The 20081-nt window shown below is 43.8% G+C and overlaps 1 protein-coding gene across 2 annotated transcripts in view; it reads right to left on the reverse strand.

Annotated features, from left to right (window-relative positions):
- The window catches only part of NID2 (nidogen 2), a 61171-nt gene that overhangs the window by 21667 nt on the left and 19423 nt on the right, over nucleotides 1-20081 (reverse strand). For both annotated transcript variants that reach the window (XM_072838554.1, XM_072838555.1), the window contains exons 5-11: nucleotides 13904-14053; nucleotides 13231-13476; nucleotides 11815-12015; nucleotides 10230-10460; nucleotides 1942-2085; nucleotides 1133-1261; nucleotides 138-281 (exon numbers count right to left, since the gene is read on the reverse strand). In XM_072838554.1, the coding sequence (XP_072694655.1) occupies nucleotides 138-281; nucleotides 1133-1261; nucleotides 1942-2085; nucleotides 10230-10460; nucleotides 11815-12015; nucleotides 13231-13476; nucleotides 13904-14053 (1245 nt within the window). The remainder of the gene's footprint in view (nucleotides 1-137; nucleotides 282-1132; nucleotides 1262-1941; nucleotides 2086-10229; nucleotides 10461-11814; nucleotides 12016-13230; nucleotides 13477-13903; nucleotides 14054-20081) is intronic.

The following is a 20081-nucleotide window of genomic DNA, read 5'->3' on the forward strand; positions in this document are numbered from 1 at the left end:
TTGCTCTTTAGATAATTCCAAGGCTGCATGAGTGAAGGAAGGGAGAGGTCCTTTTGAGAAAGGTTCTGGCTATGTGGAGACATTGCATCCAAGCGACCTTCCAGAATCGCTGAGGTCGACAGTCCACAGGTACTCACCGGTACACTGGTGCCCGCTGCCAGTATAACCAGGCAGGCAGGCACAGCTGAATGTGCTGCCTCCGTGGTAAATGCACCGGGCCTGGCCAGCAGGAGCACAGGTATGACTGCCATCCTCACAGGGGTTGGAAGGTGGGGCGATCACTGAAAAGAGAAGGCGGCAAGGACATCTAAGAGTGCAGGCCTGCGAATGGGTGAGGCTTACTCCTCCCAGTGTGATCCACACACCAACAGCATCAGGACATCTGAGGGCTCAGAAGATTCTCAGGCCATATCCCAGAGCCAGAAAATCAGAATCTGACTTTCAAAAAGATCCCTAGATGGCATGGATACATATTAAAGTTTGGGGAGTACTGGTCTGAGTTTGCAATCAAAAACACTAAACATGAAGGTCAGTCATTGAGATGGTCCTTGATTAAAGTTTATAAATCACCAGAACTAGACACAAGCACACAGAGTTTCTGTGATCACTGCTACTTTTTCATCCCACTGGGTTAAAAAGTGTATTTTCTCTATCATCATCTGGCTCTACCAGTGGGATGAATTTGGAATCCAAGTTCTCTCAGATCCACTTCTTTAGATCCAAAGGTTTTTTTTTGTTTTGTTTTTAACCCTACAAGAGTAGATTTATTACAGATGGAGGTCTATAGTCGGTCACGTGGAATGAGCATCTTTGAATTATAATCCATTTCATTTAAATTTGATAAATACCTTACTTCTATCTAGAACTGGTGGTATTAGAGGTTCATAGTCTTGTTACACAATTGGGCCAAATACCAAGACATAGGAATCCCAACTGGGAGAACACCTTTTAATAACTCAACACCAGAAGTATCCATTTAGAGGAAAACAACAACACAGGACTGAACTGATCCATACCTTTGGGTAATTTCAACATAAAGTTTTTCTAAAACCATACGGCAGAATGTCTGTATGTCAGAGTGGAAACATTAATGAATCAGCACCATTTTGGCCAAAAAGAGAAATGCACTCACAGACGCAAGTGTGCCGGTCATCTGCAAGCTCATAACCACTCCGGCACTCACACCTGTAGCTTCCCGGCAAGTTGACACACATGGAGTTGGGGCCACAGTGATGGGAGCCAGTTGCACATTCATTTACATCTAAGAAGAAATAAAGACAGAAAAGCACTCCTTAAATCAAGAGTTCTCCAAGTGGAAGCTCTGAAAGCCCAATGTTGTCTCACTACCATGAAGCTTCAATGAACAAATAAATTGGGGGGTGGGAGTCAAAATGTCATATTTCTAAGCATCAGATGTGAATGCATGTTGCAGGTTGTAATATTTATCTCAAATCATTCAAGTATAAGTCACAGGGAGAAATATTGAATATTCTGAAAAATCTTTAAACAGTAAAAACAAAAACAACCACTCAACACTTACAAGAAAAACAAACAATTTTTCCTTTAGAAATATAAAGAAATTTCTGGGACTTGTGGGGATGTAATGGATGAAAGGAACACAATGTCTGAAACCTAAAGATAACCGGAAAACATATGTTTTAGTAAATATAAGAAATAATACAGGGTTAAAACGACAAAACTTGAGAAATCAAAATATGCAGGAATTGTAACATGTCTTCTTTTCCCAGTCCTAGCCCCTCCAAACTATCCTCTAGATCTCAAACCTAACCAGAACGTGCTTTAGTTTTGAAATGAGAGCATTTAGGTGAACAGCTGCTAAACGCGCCTCTCAATCAGTGGAGAACCTAAAGCAGACATGCTTATCTTCTATTAACACCGAGTTGGGGGATCCCATGGAAGAACAGAGTGCACACAACTTACCCACACAACTCCGTCCGTCTCCCTGGTACCCAGAGGCACACTCACAAGTGTAGTCTACATCTGTCCCTGGATGGCACCGAGCTGTAATGTCACATGTGTGGCTCCCATCATAGCAAGGATTCACTGGGGTGGGTTCCGAGTTCTCTGCAGGAGAGGAAGTAAAACACACAAGCACAATCTGGTTGTTGTAAAGAGAATGGCACAGACAAAAGATAAAAGACTCCTTGGGACAGACTGTATACTCATTTTTGGGGGGGCCCACCTGGCTACCTTACTAAATTATTAATACCCAAAGCTGGACTAGATTATTTAAATTGCAGTTTTAAATTCCAGAATGGCTTCCTCTTGCCTACTCTGCAGACAGCTAACTTTTTCTTGCTTATAGTAGGCCTGTGTCCAGGGAATAAAAGCATCCAACCCATGTCATAATTTTATTTAAAAGTGGCTTTCACTCTATCACCTTGTGTGAGTCTCGGGATAACTTTGTGAGGTGGGCTGTCAGCCCTGTGACTGGTAATTATGGATATTGGTAATTATGTCTCTCAGATAAGTGAGAGACATTGAAAAAAATGCCCCGTTTCACAAAGCCAGGAAATGGTACAGCAAGAACTCACATCCAAAATTTCTGCCTCTAAACTGGGCAATCTCTCACTAAAATTAACTATTTGGTAAGTCAATTTGATTACTGGGAACATCTTGCTTTGTTAAGATCTGGAAGACTAAAGAGGAATGATTTTTGCAGTATTTACTTTTTAGGAATAACCTTGCCACAGATCCACCCATTCCTAGGTAGTGATAACTCTTAATATCTCAAATCTTCCCTAAAAAGTTTTATTTCTAAATAGAGCACAGTAGTAACACGTATTTGCCAGGCACTGTTCTAAACCTCTTACACATACTATCTTTTTAAATCCTCACCACCGCACTGTGAGGAAGGTATTACTATCTTTACTTTCAGTACAGCACAGAGAGGCCAAGTAACCTGCCAAAGCTCACAGTCCGAAGAGGTGGTTGGAGCAGGCAGTCTGCTTTCCACCATTTTGCTACAGCCACCACCAAAGGACCTTCAGAGAGGTATCTAAGCCAAGGGCACAGAGATGGTATTAGAAAGAGCCCCAGACACAATGAATCCATTAACTCTGGGCACTTCCATTCATTCCTTAGATTCCTTGTGTAAAATAGGAATAAAGATAATACTGAGACCTACAAAAACTGAAGAGAATAAAGAAAAACTGACATGATATATGTGAAAGGCATCCCCCCTTCCTCCATGGAAAGGCCTACCCAGTTCCTAGTGACTCCATTCCTTCTCCCTCCTCAGTGGGGGCCACTGCTCATCTTCATGTGATTTCAGCTTTGTCTCAGTCCCTAGAATTAATTCTGATCTGAGACTTAAAAGATTTTAGGAACTTCACCCAAACCTGCCTTGCTCTCAACAGCTCTAGAGACTAACCTCTCAGTATCAGTAGACATGTTGGCAGTACCACCTACTTTAACTTCCTAGACCCACTTCCTTCCAGATTCCCTCTCATTTCTCTCTAGCTCACCCATATCTTCTCACGCCCCCTTATCTCAAGTGGGTGGGCTTTGCCCAAAGTAACTCTTCGTCTACACCCAAGTGCTTGCTGCTGCCACCTGCCTCAGACTAGACTCCCTACCAGTCCTGCAGGAGGTCCATCCACCTATCCAGAGCTTGTCCCATTGCCCACGTGGACTCTTCCAATATTCTGTGTTAATCTGCTGTGAACTGGGATGCCTTGGCTGAGTCTCTGAAGGGACCCCCTGCTTTCTGGAAAATTCCTCCCATTGCCTTAAAAGAAACACCACCATGTGTTCCCATAATGGACTATTCTTATTACCACATTATGGTCCAAAAAGGGGGGAAAAAAAAGAGGGCCATATGTTTATCTTCAGTTTGCCTCAATGATGTTAGCTGGATTATGTCACAGAATCTTTGCCAAGAAAAAAGGACCAACAAATGGCTCTGGCCCTTTTTAAACTTGATGAACTTAAGTATGTCCACATGAGCCTGACTTCTGCAAATCAAGCAGATACCCTTGCATATCCTTCATTCTTACCTCTGGATCTCTTGGTGGACAGGATGGAAGCACAACTCTGGGGTTATAGGGTAGGACAGACCAACTTCCTGAGACAGTCCCTGGCATGGTTATAATTAAGAACAGCAGGGTCATGTCCTCACTAAAGACCCAATGCAAGACAATTCTTTCTTATTTCTCCATTTTAGAAGAAGATTCTGTATAAAATGCCTGGCCTACCCAGGGAGAAGTGAGCTCTGAAATGTTTTAATTTGTAAATACTAACGCCTAACCTTTTTGCTCAGTACTTTCCAACATCATATTTGCACTGTGGCACATTCTGGCACAGATCAGTAAGTATGCATAGATGTCAAGAGCTCATGTCTGCTAGCTTATGCCTGCTAGGCATGCAAAACATGCAGTGCAAAAGTTGACTTTCAAACTTGAACAGAATACCCCGCCCTCCCTAAAAATCGAGGGGAAAAATTGTCCATAATTATCTGACACTGATTTAAAATATACTTCACTGACAGGATGGGCCACATAATACACAGAGCTTAGTGCAAAATGAAAATGTGGAACCCCTTGCTCAAAAATTAAGAGTTTCACAAGAACAGCAGCAGAGCATTAAATCAAGTATAAAAGCCCTTCTGAGCATAGGCCCTGTTCGCTGAATTTGGTTTCCAAAAATATAGTTTTAAAAATACATTTCTAAAGCCATGTGGCTATTCATTCTCCATGGCTTGTTAGCTTTCTCCTATTATAGTAAGAACAGCAGTATCCTCCTCACGACCAGTTCTGTTTCGCCCTCACCCTCTCCAACAGCTTGACTCTCTGACAGGAGATCTGGAACTAATTTACTCATTTAATCAAGAGAAGAGCGGTTTTCCTTCAAGGAACAGTCCGTTCCGCTTCACTGAGTGGCCCTCTGCCCAGTCTCCCCAAGTAGCCAGAAGGAGCCCCACGGTGGGTGCAAGAGGGTCCCATTCCAGGAGCCCAGGAGAGACCGCCCACGCACACCTGAAGTGCAAACACTTGGCAAGGTGTAGGAGCTGCAGCTGGGAAGCGGGCCGGGCCCCAGGCTCTGACTGTCACTGGGCAGACCCCACAGCACTGCCTCCCAAGCACAGGGAAGCCACGGGCGCCCACATCAGCCGGTGTGGCTGTGCTGGGTCCCACACATTCCCTTCCTCCAGAGGGAATGACGGTCTGGCTGGAAACACTCACTCAAGATACTGCGATGCACCAAGGGCAGGGAGGTGGGGGCCAGGGGTGGGGTGGGGTGGGGTGCAAGAATGGGAGGGGAGGTTTTAGTTTGTCATTTGTTTTCTTTCCCCCCCGTCTCTCCTATTCAGGTTGCATAAACCGTATTGCAGTTTTCCATACGGGTGGCTGAAACAGGGGACAAACACACAGGGTTAAAACACACATTCCCTCTTGAAATTTGGCCCAATTTTTAAGGCCATCCTGAGGCCAGTGGAGTTCATGTGGGAAAGCAGTGCCAGGTGAGGTTATGAGATGGGCTCTGGGGCTGGTGCCCAGGCCTGGGTCCCAGCTGGCCACTTTGTAGCTGTGACTGGGCAAGTTACTTCATGTCTATACCTCAGTCTCTGTAAAATGGGGGATGGTGATTCCCTTTTGGGGCAGGGGGTTGTGTGGGACCTAAAAATGTTAATTTGTGAAAGTTCTCTGAACAGTGCTTGGCACCCAGTAAACCATCCTTTGCTACTGTTATCGTTTTTATCGTTTGGGAAAAATCACATAAAATTCTAAAAGACGAGCAGCTTGGTACCTGCCAGTTTGCTGGCATTCTTTTTGTTACTCCCATCTTGGTAGGTCTCCAGGAAAAATACAACCAGAGATTTATCTTCTCCCTCCATAATTCTAGAATCTGAGCAGGATTCTGGGCCTGGAAGGCTCCTCCACTAATCATTGTTTTTATACAGACATCTATGCTTAGCAAAGTGTAGAAGGACAGTTTGCTCAGTTGTTTTTGTTCAAATCTTTTCTTGAGAAATAGGCAATAATCTTTTTCCCCTCTTCCGATGTACATTTCTCTAAAATCAACAGACATTTTCATGCTATTAATTCAATACCTTATCATCTTTGGGCTCCCGATGCCTGCACCCTGCAAGCGAGTTTCCTGAAACCAAACTGCCCATCCACCCCGCACCAGCAAACTCAGAATTCTCATTTCAAGTCACCTCTGCATTCTTTAAGAGTCCAGCCTTCAGGCCTCAATCTCAGTATCATAATTTGGAAGTGGCAGCCCCACCTGGAGCCTGAGGAGGCTTGCGGAGCCCTCCTCTCCAATGCTGAGTCATAGAATCACCTCGCAGAGGTACCAATTCTGGCCTCCAAAGTATCAGTGTGTAGCCAAGGGAAGGAGACCTTCTCTTTTCCCCTCATTGCCCCTTCTAGGGGAAAGCGCTAGCTATTGGCTTTCAGAACTAAAATGTCCCTTTCATCTGACAATTTCCTACCTATCAGGGTTTCCAGACTTCGCAGGTTCATCTTCTGGCTCACCTAAAATTTCTTTTTTATAAAGAACAGTTTAAGTTTTGTAGAAAAACTGAGCAGAAAGTAAGCTTCCATAGCCCTCCACTTTCTCCAATTTGCAATTCATTGGCTTCTCGTATCAGTGTGGTACATTTACAACTGATAAACCAATACTGATATATCACCTAAAATCTATGATCTACATTAGGGTTCACTCTTTGTGTTATGTAGTTCTATAGGTCTGGGCAGATGTATAATGACATGTGTTCATCATTACAGTAGCATACAGAATAGCTTCTCTGTCCTAAAAATCCCGTGCTCTCCCTATTCACCCCGCCTCCCTCCCCCAAACCCACAGATCCTTTTATGCTCCGTAGTTTCACTTTTCCTAGAATGTATATACAGTTGACCCTTGAACAACATGTGGGTTAGGGGTGCTGCCCCCTGCATAATTGAATATCTGTATAACTTTGGCACCCCAAAAACTAATAGCCTACCGTTGATCAAAAACCTTACTCATAACGCATATTTTGTATATTATATACGGCATTCTTATAATAAACTGAAGAAAATGTTAAGAAAATCATAAGACTACAGTACTGTATTGAAAAAAAAATCCACAGATAAGTAACCCTACACAGTTCAAACCCATGTTGTTCAGGGTCAACTGTAGTTGGAATCACACAGCTGAAGCCTTTTCAGACCAGCTTTTCTCACTTAGCAATATTTACTTAAGATTCCTCACACCCTTAATGCCTTAACAAGGCATGATGGTGCCTTAAAAAGCCTAGAACTTTTTAAATCATGTTTATCAAGCTTCACGGTATGGTTAATTCTAACAAAATTGAGAAACACTGCTTTAGTATTTTTCGCCCCCCCCAACTTTTTTTTCAGTTAAGATATAATTCACACACCATATAATTCACGCATCTAAAGTACACAATTAGACGTTTTTTAGTATATTTACAGTTACTCAACCATCACTGCAATCAATTTTAAAACATCTGAACCTCCCTCTCCCAAAAAAAGAAACTAGTACCCTTTGGCTATCCACTCCCGATCCTCCTATTATGGCCCAGCCCCAGGCAACCACTAATCTACGGTCTTTATGGATTTGCCTCTTTTGAATATTTCATTAGATAGAATCAAGCAATAGGTTGTCCTTTGTGACTAGCTACCTCCACTCAGCATGTTTTCAAAATTCATTCATATCAGTACCTCATCTTTTCAGGTCTTGGCAATATTCCATGGCATGGATATAGAACATTTAAAAAATGCACTTGTCAATTGATGGACATTTGGGTTGTTCCTACCTTTTGGCTATTCTGAATAATACTGCTATGAACATTCATGTGTAAATTTTTGTGGGGACATAAATTTTCATTTCTCTTAGCTCTGTAAGTAGGAGTAGAATTGTGCAAGTGGTAACCTTGTATTTAATTTTGAGAAACTGTTTTCCATAGTAGGCATACTATTTTATAGTCCTGCCAGCAGTGTAGGAGGGTTTCAGTTTCTCCACATCTTCACCAATACTTGTTATTACCTACTTTTTTTATTATAGCTGTCCATATGCATGTAAAGTTGCATCATTATGGTTTTGACTGTTTGCATTTTTCTGAGGAGTAATGATATTGAGCATCTTCTCCTGTGCTTGAGTATTTGTATATATTCTGAAAAATATTCTAAATTTCTTTTAGATTACTTTTTATTGTAAGAGTTCTTCATATATTCTAGATACAAGTCTATTATTAAAATATAGGATTTTCGGAGGCACCTGGGTGGCTCAGTCAGTTAAGCATCTGCTTTTGGCTCAGGGCCCTGGGATCCAGCCACAATGGACTCTCTGCTCAACAAGGAGCCTGCTTCTCCCTTTCCCTCTGCTCCTCCCCCTTCTTATGCTTTTTCTCTCTCAAATAAATAAAATCTTTAAAAAAATATATAGGATTTTCAAATATTTTATCCCATTCTGTGGATTGTATGTTCACTTTGTTGATACTATCCTCTAAAGCACAGGCTATTAATCTTGATGACACCCAATTTTTTTCTTTCTTGCTTATGCTTTTAGTATCCTATCTAAAGAAGCCATTGCCAAATTCAGTCATAAAAATTCACCCCTATTTTTTTCTAAAATCTTAGCTAAATTAATGTCTTTGACCCATTTTTGGTTAATTTTTATATATGGTGTAAGATAGGGGTCCATCATCATTCTTTAGTACGTGGATATCCAGCTGTTCCTGAACCATTTGTTAAAAAAAACTCTCTCCTCACTGAATTGTTTTGGCAACCTTGGGAAAAACCAATTGGCTATAAATGTGTTTATTTCTGGATTCTCACGTCTATTCCATTGATCTGTATATCCATTCTTATGCTAGGACCACATGGTCTTCATTACTCTTAAGTTTTGAAATCAGGAAGTGGAATTCCTCCAACTTTGTTCTTTTTCACTATTGTTTTGGCTCTTCTGGGTTTCTTAAATGTCCATGAATTTTAGGATCCATTTCTCAGTCTTTGCAAAAAGGTCAGTGAATCGGATTGTATTGAATCTTGAAGTCAATTTAGGAAGAATTGCCATGTTAATACTATGTCATCTGACTCATAACCATCAAAGAAGGTCTTCTGATTTTCTTATATTTAGGTCTTATTTATTTTTATTTTATTTTTTTTTAAAGATTTTATTTATTTATTTATTCATGAGAGACACACAGAGAGAGAGAGGCAGAGAGAGAAGCAGGCTCCATGCAGGGAGCCCGATGTGGAACTTGATCCCGGGACTCCAGGATCACATCCTGGGCCAAAGGCAGACGCTCAACCGCTGAGCCACCCAGGTGTCCCAGGTCTTATTTTTTTTAAATGCTTTATAGGTTTTTTTTTTTTTTTTTTTTTTTTTTGCTTTATAGGTTTTAATGTAAAAGTGAAAAGTATTACACTTAAAATTTTTTTATTTCTAAACATTTTTGCCACAAAATTGTTTAAAATTTCCCTTTCAGTTTGCTCATTATATAGAAATAAAGATCAATACACAAAAATTATATCCTGCAACCTTGCCAAACTTAGTTCTAATAGTTTAATGAATTAGATTTTCTACATATAAGATTATATCACAGGAGAACAAAGATAATTTTACTTCTTCCTTTCCAGTCTGGATGCCTTTTATCTTCTTACCTAATTGTCTGGTCTAAAACTTCCAATACAGTGCTAAATAGAAGTGGCAACAGCACACATCCTTGTCTTATTTCTGATCTGAGAGTGAAAGCATCCAGTCTCTCCTGAGAATGATGTTAACTTGGGTTTTTCTTAAATGTGGTTCTTTTTGTTTTTCTAGGCACTGGCTCTTTGTCTTATCCTGATTTGGTGAAATCCTTCTCATCCTTTAAGCTCTAGCTAAACTGTCACTTTCCAGGGACCCCTTCCCTCAACTTCCAGAGGAGGCTCACAGCACCCTGTTCTTATTATAATACTTCATCTTCCCTCTTGACTGGTCTCACCTTGTTCACATGTGTCTCTCCAACACAGACTGGCACACACCAGCTTCACTCTATTCCCTAGTTTGGCAGGAACACTGTTCTAAAAGTTCCATTCCTACCTGTCTCCACCTCAAAGACAGACCCTGCTTTATTCATCCTTACTCTCAGCACCTAACACAGAGTCTGGCAGTCAGTAACCCTTAGTAAACTCTGAGTCATTCTAAGGCTACTCACAAAGGAAGGAAGAAATAGATTCCACTTTCGCCCAAAACAACAGAAGGAAACATACCTTCAACTGGGCCAATCTGATTGGTCACAGCAAATCTAAGCAAGCTTTCTTCTTCCGTGTACAAGGCAAAGACTCGGTCTACATTCAGCTGCCGGGTGGTGGGGATGGCCCAGTGTCTGGGGGCATGCCTGCATGCCTGGTAAGTGATGTTCTGGTAGATGCGGTAGGATCGTGTTTGGTTGATAGCACCGAAGATGAGGGAGTAGTCTCTGGAACTTGTGGAGGTCACAGCTGCAATAGACATTAGTTAGCCTAATTGGTAAATTTTTAAGATGTTAGAGATTTTCATGTGGGAGATTTTCATAGATTTTTTTTTTTTCTGTACAGCTTTTCATATGATGCCTGGAGCACGTTCCTTTGGGAGTTCCTGAGTTTATATGGAAAACCTGCAAGGCAATTCCAGGAATCTGAGAAGACACAAAGCCAAAGTGCTAAGCGGCAGGAGATAGAATCACTGCTGTCATTATTAGCAAAGGATAAATTCTGCTTCTCTGTGCCAGCCATGCCAAGTGCTATAGAAGCACTGCCTTATATATACCTCATACCAGCAACGTGAGCCTGTGATCCTGTACAGGGAGCCTTACAGAGGTTGAGAAGCAGCCTAAGACACAAGGCCAGTGTGGGATAGAGCTGAAACTGGAACACAAGGCAGCCTGACTCTATACCCCAAGTTTTCAACCAGTCCATTTTCTAGATTACACGATGTGACAGCTCCCAACACCCTGCACATAAGTCTGAAGAGTTCTGGGCCAAGGAAGGGGCCGTTTGTCTCAGTTTGAGTGTGGAATTGGAAGCCTGGGCTAGTTTTCTGGCCATCAGCTGTTCTGTTTACCACCTGGGTCTCCACTACCCATCTTCCTCTCTTTATCTCCTGCCTGGCTTCTACCTCTCACCCCACAGAAGGAGGAAGGGCAAAGCCCAAAGCAAACTGCAGTGCTGCAGGCCAGCAACTGCTAAGCCAGCGTCTTGCATTCAGGTGGTTTTCCAAAACTCATCACAATTCACATGTAACAACTATGGAAGGCAGAGAGAAAAGGTGTTCTTAATGCTCATTCTAAAGAGGAGAAAATAGGCCCTCCGATGGTAAGTGACCTTATTCCCATATATTTTAAACTACACATCCATGATCTGAATTCTGATCTTCTGACTCCAAATCTAGCATTAGTTTTACAACACTGGGCAGCATCTCATTTTAAAACAGGCTGAAACAAGGGTATAGGACAAGTAAAAATTCCAACAGTCCATAATTTCCTGTGTCCCAAAGAGCACAGATGGTTAAAAACTGTATGTAATTATACAACCCCTTCCCACACCCCACCCCCCACCCCCCGAGACAAGGTTGCTCTTGATTAATTACTGGCATTACATTAGTACTGGGAGAGGGATCTTGATATTCATTTGTGTAGCAGCCAACACTTCTCTCCCTTATACTATATACCTGGTAAGAGTAATAAAAAGGACATTGAGCTCCTTTTATGTGCCACACACTGTTCTAAGGACGTTCCATGTAATAACTCGTCATCCTCACAAATATCTCGTAAGGTATGTACTGTCCCCATTTTATAGATGTCAAAACTACACATACCTGAATCCAAGTAGTGGTAAACCTCCTTGTAGGGAGCTATGTGGGCTGTGAAATTCGCTGGGATGTAAGGCACCTGGCCTTGAATATTGGTCTTAATGCTCAGATAGTTCTCTGGGTCAAGTCCCTCAGCAGTTTGAGTGATTTGAACCCTCTCTTCTCCTGGGTAGAAAGTGATTTCCATATCATGGGTAAAGGTTGCACCTGGAGAGGAAGAGAGACTTCAGCACACAGCTAGGATGAGATGTAGTACCCTCCAATAATAATTACCACGTCATACATCTTAATTTCTACCACTGTTGGAAACAGTGCCTCAGAAGATCATTGGATATCCAGAACTAAGTACTACCAGCTGCTGATTTCATTGGTTCCCCAAATCTTCTATTAAACAGTGTGATTTTATCCTGCCTCATTTCAAACTGCTTCTCTTTGTAACAGCTTGTTTTCTGTGAGAAGCTACTAGGAACACCTTGTGCTTTCTCTTTGTAAGGTGCCAGATTTAACAACAACAACAACAAAAAAAAAAACTAGCACAAAAACTTAGGATACCCAGTTAAGTTTGAATTTCAGAAACAATGAGTGTATTTTTAGTATGATACATCTCATACAATATTTGGTACTTTTACTAGGTTATTCAAATGATGACTGTTTACCTGAAATTCAAATGTGACTGGATATACTCTACCTACTTCTAACTCAAAGTTTCATTCAAAATTTGCTGAAAAACAAGTTCTTACAAATAGCTCTTGAGTCTATAGCTAGAGGTGGGGGAAGAACTTTTCTCTCAGTACCTATGATAAGGATAAATCCAATAGGAAACAAGCCTTTTCAGGTAGGGAGGAAAGAGGCAAAAAGTATCCTCAAAACACTTGCTATCAACATGTGGTCCTTAGACCAGCATTAGCATCTCCTGGGAGCTTGCTAGGAAAACAGAATCACAGCCCCCGCCCTCCCAACCACCACTCAGGCTCACAGAGCCAGAATCTGCCCTTTCACAAGGGCTGCACATTGAGTCTGAGAAGCACTGGTCTGTACCATTATAGGTCAGGGTCGTAGGGGTGAGAGGAGGAAGGAAGTCTGCTCATGAAGTAAACTCCTCTCCAGATACCCTGGAATCACCATTCATGCATCCCTATTTGACAGATCTGCATCTAACAACTCAAGTAAACACAACCTGACAAGCTTCAACTGATTTAAGTGAGAGGACATAAATGCTCCAGATGGCATCATCCTATTTCTCAGGACAACTTGGAGAACGTGTGGAAGAAATCAGTCTTTCAAAAGCAGTCCTGTAAGACCAAACCATTCCCAACTACCTCCACACAGAAAACTATACACCTGTGGCTCTGCAACACTGAACAAACAAATCCTCTTTCACGGAATAATCCTCTTTCCTCTTCAAAGGCCCCTCCTACTCACCTGTGAAGCTAAAGCCATTCTCCCAGCCTGGTTTCTCTAAAGCAAAGAGCCAGCCAAATAGGCCTCCAATTGGTGTGAGTGGGAGAAGGGCTTGGGCCGCAGGCTGAGGGATGTGGCTGATGGCCGTGTAGGCTCTGCCATCATTGCTCACAATGTAAGCATGCAGGTCCACGTCACTGAAGTGCACGGGCAAGTGGCCCACGCGGAGGTGGCCACTCACTTTCCCGTTGACTCGATGAGGCGCTCCTAAAAGACAGCAAATCCAATCAATTTTGACCATCATCCAGGTTGGGGATGGGTGCACAGAAAACAATTCCACTCACAATTCCCAAAACTCGGTCTTTAGCCATCTTCGTGATGCTGTCAACCAAGTAACCATCTACATACAAAACAGACCTGTCTTCGATTTCTCTTCTCCCATCCTCCCACTCTCCCATCCACTTTGACTCTAATGAGAGCTGGCAAAGAGGAGAAAAGATTTCTGGCTAATCCTCAAATTGGGAAATCAGCCCAAATGTGTTCATTTCTCAAACATTTATTAAGCACCTGCAAGTTGGCAGTGCTTTGATTCAAGCAGGGGAGATGCAAGGTCCATAAGCTCACAGCAGCAGTTGGAAATGAGTGAAAATACCCACGGAGCAGCCCCCAGTCCAGTCAAGCCTGTATCCCTTACCTGCTGGTAGACAGTGCTTCCCGTTTCCATAAAACCTGGACTGGCAGTGGCAGCAGAAGCCAGTGGTGTAGTCCGTGCAGAAGGCATGCCGGGAGCACTGTCTGTGGTTGTGTTCACAGGTTTCCTTGTTGGCAGCATTATACGTGAAGACTGGAAAGTAAAAACAAACTTGCGTTAAAAGGACTAAGTGATTCCAGCATCGTTGCTGTCAAATTTCATTAGGGACACCACATCTACTCCATAAAATCAGTTCAGATTGTAATAAACAAGTAGGTTGAGGTGTAGGAGACAGGAACAACATTCAACCCAGGGGAACTCACTTACTTGGTCTTCTGACAAGAAGTACTGCTGACTGCTCCCATCTGGTCTCACCATAGAGCTGGTGAAGTCAGAGGAGGCTGCACCACTCACCACTCGGGTGGGGGTGGTGCAGGAACATAAAAGCCAACCAGTAAGCACAGGTTAGGCCAACCTGCACAAAGCTGCCATCTTATGAACCTACAATGGTCACATAGCAGCAGTTCTATGTGGCTCAACCTGAGAGCAACGACCCCGAGAGGAAGACCGAAGAGAGAAATAACAAATGTGGTCTCAGGTCCAAGAATGCTTTTCTTCTAGGGGACACTGACCCTAGAGAGAATAACTTGTAGCTTCTCACTGCCCAGGGAAGTAGATTCTCTTCTGAATAGGGCCTTCAAGGGCACACCCCCTAAGGAAAGTGTATGGAGAGGAGGGAGGAGGGGGAGGGAGAGGGGAATGCAGCTGTTAGATGTCCTATGCCTTTGCAGGGTTTCTGGTGGCAAGTATGGCACAAGCAAGATTGCTGTGCAGTATAAGACAGTGGGTCACAATCACAGCTCTTCTGGGAGACCCCAGTGGACCAGTAGTATTCCTTCCATCTTCCACTTATTCTGCCCATTAATAAAAAGGCAACCATCTGTACTCCCAAGAAACAAAGGAACTGGGGCAGAGGCCATTGTCCATAAAGGAAATGACCAAGGGAGTGGAGTGTGACTAGAGGACGTTAAGGGAAAAGAGAAGGCTCTCTCTGGACACCAGGGATGATGTTAATCCGAGTGTGGCCACCAGGAGGCAAAGTGGCCATGCACACCTGGCCTCCACCTTCCCCGGGGGCAAGAGGGAGTTGGGAGACTCCGGGAGCCCAGGGACAGCACAGAACCCCAGTGCTGGACTCTGTTGCTGCTGCTGCGAAGTGCCAGCTCCCAAGGAAGACAGGTACCCTACTCCTAGACAAACCTAGGTGGCAGCTGTGCTTCAGATGTAGGTCTGAGAAAGAGGAAACAAGAGGGTAAGGAAGAAATGGAAAGATCAACAGGTAGGCACACAGGATTCCGGGGAAGAACAGAAAACAAACCAACAGAGGGAAGATGTAGCACCATGGTAAGTCACAACACAGCCAGAAAGGGACTTATTAGCAAGTAAAAATCGAACAAAGTGAACATTTAAATAGTGTTTCCTCTATGCCAGAGACTACTGTGAAGTTTATTAAGGCTTTCAATTTGCATGTGAGCAGGGGCTCTTTTTATTCCTGTTCTGCAGATAAAAGATACTACTCAGCTATTAGAAATGACAAATACCCACCATTTGCTTCGACGTGGATGGAACTGGAGGGTATTATGCTGAGTGAAGTAAGTCAATCGGAGAAGGACAAACATTATATGGTCTCATTCATTTGGGGAATATAAAAAATAGTGAAAGGGAATAAAGGGGAAAGGAGAAAAAAATGAGTGGGAAATATCAGAAAGGGAGACAGAACGTGAAAGACTCCTAACTCTGGGAAACGAACTAGGGGTGGTGGAAGGGGAGGTGGGCGGGGGGTGGGGGTGACTGGGTGATGGGCACTGAGGTGGGCACTTGACGGAATGAGCATTGGGTGTTATTCTATATGTTGGCAAATTGAACACCAATAAAAAATAAATTTATAAAAAAAATAGTAATCACTGAACAACAACAAAAAAATATTAAAGGGACCTTCCTGAAGTCACACAGGTGGTAGGTAGCAGAGTTGGAATTTGAACCCAGGAGGTCTGGCTCCAGATTCCTAATAGCTGTGCTCCAATGGAACCCAGGTACCTAGACCATGAGAGGTAGGTTAAGGATCTGATCAGGTGCTTGAGGTTGATCAGCATAGGCTTCAGCAAGTAACATGTGAGGCATACTTTAGAAATCAAGCCTAATGGTAGGAGATAGCAGAGATGTTCCAGATGGGGATTACAGCAAGCAGAGAAAAAAAGCATAGGAGGAGCATTAACTTTCAGGCAGTACTTGACTGCTGCTTATAGATTGAGAAAGCAGCAGGCTGAGGGGCTGGCAGGACGGTAATACAGTTTAAGTGGAATATCTGTGAACATCATGAGAATAAAGTCAATGACTCAAGACTTGCTATATGGCCTTGATGATACAGCTGACAAATTTCAGTTTGATAAAAATAAAAATTTAGCCATAACCCTGAACATTTTTTAATATTTTTAAAAGATTTTATTCATGAGAGACACATAGAGAGCGAGGCAGGGACACAGGCAGAAGAAGCAGGCTCCATGTAGGGAGCCCGACGTGGGACTCGATCCCGGGTCTCCAGGATCACACCCTAGGCTGAAGGCGGCGCTAAACCGCTGTGCCACCCAGGCTGCCCTGAACATTTTTTTTGAAATAGGAAAGTGATATAGAACTCGCATCCTTCCCCCACCACCATCACCACAAAAACCAGAACGGATATTATAGATGCTGTTGTGAAGAAAACTAAGTATCGTTGTCTACCATTGGTTTAAGAAGTCTGTGGGGACCTAGTTTGAGTAAAATAAACTAATGTAACTGGTCAGTCTTGGGTTTCTCCAGCTCCAAAGGTAAGCGCTTAGTGAAAGCAGCACACTGGTAAGTGCTCAGGGCACTGCCTCAGGCAGGACTCTCCTCTAGAACCAGGTGGGGAGGGACATGGCATAGGGGATTACAGTGGGGGGGCACCCCCACCTCTAGAACTCAACCTTGGCCACAGCTCAGGTGGCTCTGTGCAATCCGCAGAAATGCACTATTCCTTCCTCTCTAAAATCAGGGTGACAGACTTCTCATACCTTCATCGCCAGAAGCCACACTTTTTCTGAACGTATTTCTGAGTACCAAGGTAAAAAAGCAATCTGATACAGATCTAAAGGGTAGTTATTTTCAGGTTGAGGAAAAATAAAACCAAGCTCTAAACACGGTTCTTCTGAATTAAATTGTGAGTTTATATTCCCTCTATTATTTGGTGAAGACGTGTCCTTGCACTCAGTCCCCTTTGCAAGAGTGAGTCATCAAACAGGGAGACCTGGGACACGGGAAGACAATAAATAGGGAGAGTGGGTTAATTTAACTAAAAAGGCGCAGGCATGGCTTTCATATGGGCAACAGGAGAGGAGCTTGGTAGTGCAGCCAGCAGCTTACAAAGGCAACTGTGCAAAAGTTTGAGCTGACCGCCATCCAGACTGCACTTCTCCTCACAACAAAAAACACTGGTTAGGCTTCCATGAAAGGCCAAAAGGAGGCTTAAACTATTATTATGACAGGTTAGTGGTTATTGGGAAGCTGGCTCGGGGATATTCATAAGCAGTTTTTTCGGGGGGGAACATTGCATTCGCAGGATGGAGCTTGTTGCATCACAGATAGAAGCTCAGCCTTCCAGCCCCAGGACAGCTACACAGGGAAAAGATGGGTTCACTCCTAATGGGGAACACATGTTTCCCTTAGGATGGCTTTTCTGTGCCTGCCTTCACATAGATGTGCACACAGATGCACACCTTACAACAGCTCATTAGGGGAAAGGTAAATGCCCGTTGCACTTTTCTTTCATTTATTAATTCAGCAAATAATGTGAGCTCTCTGGGCGCCTGGGTGGCTCAGTGGTTGAGCATCTGCCTTTGGTTCAGGTTGTGATCCTGGGGTCCTGGGATGAGTCCCACATCGGGTTCCCTGCAGGGAGCCTGCTTCTCCCTCTGCTTTTGTCTCTGCCTCTCTCTCTGGGTCTCTCATGAATAAATAAAATCTTTAAAAAATAATGTGAGCACTCACTAAGGGCCTGGCTCTGTTCTAGGAATTAGAGACACAGCAGACAAACATTTGTACTGAAGCTTACATTCTCCTAGGCAGCAGTGAACAGACAGGTAAATTATTTAGCACAGATGTTGATTAAGAGTTGTGCAGAATCTTAGGGAAGGTCAAGAGGGCTGATGGGAAGGGGACTTTGTTCTTTAGAACAGCAGGATCAGAGAAGACCATGGGAGAAGGGGGGGTACCTCCGGGCAGAGGCTGGAGGCAGGGACACTATCAGCAGGACACGGGGGCGCTGGGAGAGGAGCAGGGGCAGTGAGAGAAGGCTGGGGATGTATGGGCCAGTTGATGGAGGGCCCCCGCAGGTCATAGGATGGAGCTGGGCCTCAGTCCAAGTGAGAAGGGGAGCCACTGAGCTGTCCAGAGCAGAGGAGTGACGACATCAGACTTAAGGATACCTCAGAGAACGAGCCAGTAAGTGGGTGCCAGCAGTTGGAAGTGCTGTTGGAGAGGAGAGGGCCCAGATATGGAATATTTTGAAGATGGAGCTGACAGGGTTTGCTGATGGGTTGGATGGAGCAGAGAACAAGGGCAGAAAGGGAGAGAAGGCAAGAGCAAGGGAGAAAGAGAAGACAGAGAGATGTCTATGGTGACCTTCACATCTCGGTGAGCTGCCGTCTCCTGAGACAGGGGCACCGTGGTGGGGCAGGCTTGTGAGGGATCCATTCAAGCAACAGCTTGGAGGCATCAGGGAAGCTCTGCTCCCTCCCACAGGACTTAGAGCCTCAGCAGGGCACCATTCAACCAGGCAGAAGGAGAGCTGGCATTTCACTGTGGGTTGGGGAAGGGGGATCACTGCATCACAATCACCTGGAGGGCTTGTTAAAAATGCCAATTCCCAGGGCACATCTTAGCCCTACCAATTCAGGCTCTAGGGGTGGAGCCCAGGTATCTGCACCTGCACCACTCCCCAGGTGGTTCTTATGCCCATAGGTAATGACCTTCGGGACATCTGTAAATTTTCCATTTCAGAGCTAGAGAATGCTCATTAACGTGCGTGGTAAATGAATTTCATCTGACAGCAGCTCCTGGGGTGGTGGGATTTCAGGGAATGCTCTCACGTTCATTCCTGGCCAGCTGAGCAGGAGGACTCGGTGCTTATTGCCCACTCAGGCCCAGATCCACAAGCATGCAAAGTGAAGATCCTTTAGTGGAGGGAATCCAGAAGCCTCGAAGCCAAATCCCCTCCCTGAAGAAAAGGCAGAAATGGACCTAGAAACAGGATCCCACATGCAGCTATCAACCTCAAGCCAAATTTCTATGGGAAATGCAGAGAGATCCAAAGATGCTGAACTACTTGAAGGTATAGAGTCAATGTCTGAATCTCAACTGGATGAGATGTGTGATGAGCATGTCCCAAAACAAAGTGGCAGTTTTCTCTTTCAGTCATCATTTATATGCTTCTCCACATCAATTTTGGATATATTTTCACACTTCTTTCTATTCTGGTAAATAGATATCATCTCCATTTTACAGATGAGAAAATTAAGGCCCATGGAAATATGGTCTTCTGGCTCTAAGTCCCATGCTCTATTACACCAGGCAGTACTCAAGTGTGGCCTTTGGAATCACCCAGGGACCCTGGTTTAAAAATGCAGATTCTGGTTCAGGAGGTGGAGAAGGGGTGTGGAAAGTGGCATTTTAAAGAAAGACCCAGGTGAATCAGAGGCAAGTGGACTAGAGTCCATATATTAATAAATCATTTTTCTTCCATGGCCTCCTGTCTCCTGAATTTACCCACAGGCTGTCTTCCAGACCCTCCTGGGACCCACTCTCTGCCTGGAAGCACCTGTCCCAAAGAGTCAGAACAGTAGAGTCAAGTCTGCTGGTGACTCAGGGTACAGCAGGAGGATGGAGGCCAGCCAGTTTTGATGTGATCAGTTTGCAAAGGCTTTGTTAATTGGTTAGACAGTAGCTGAAGCAATCGTCACATGAGGACTTTTACATCATTTCTTTTTCCCATTTAATGCTTCTTTTTTTTTTTTTTTTATGATAGTCACAGAGAGAGAGAGTGAGAGAGAGGCAGAGACACAGGCAGAGGGAGAAGCAGAGGGAGAAGCAGAGGGAGAAGCAGGCT

The sequence above is a fragment of the Canis lupus genome, chromosome 9 (genome assembly GCF_048164855.1).
Source record: "Canis lupus baileyi chromosome 9, mCanLup2.hap1, whole genome shotgun sequence".
NCBI classification, from domain to species: Eukaryota; Metazoa; Chordata; class Mammalia; order Carnivora; family Canidae; genus Canis; species Canis lupus.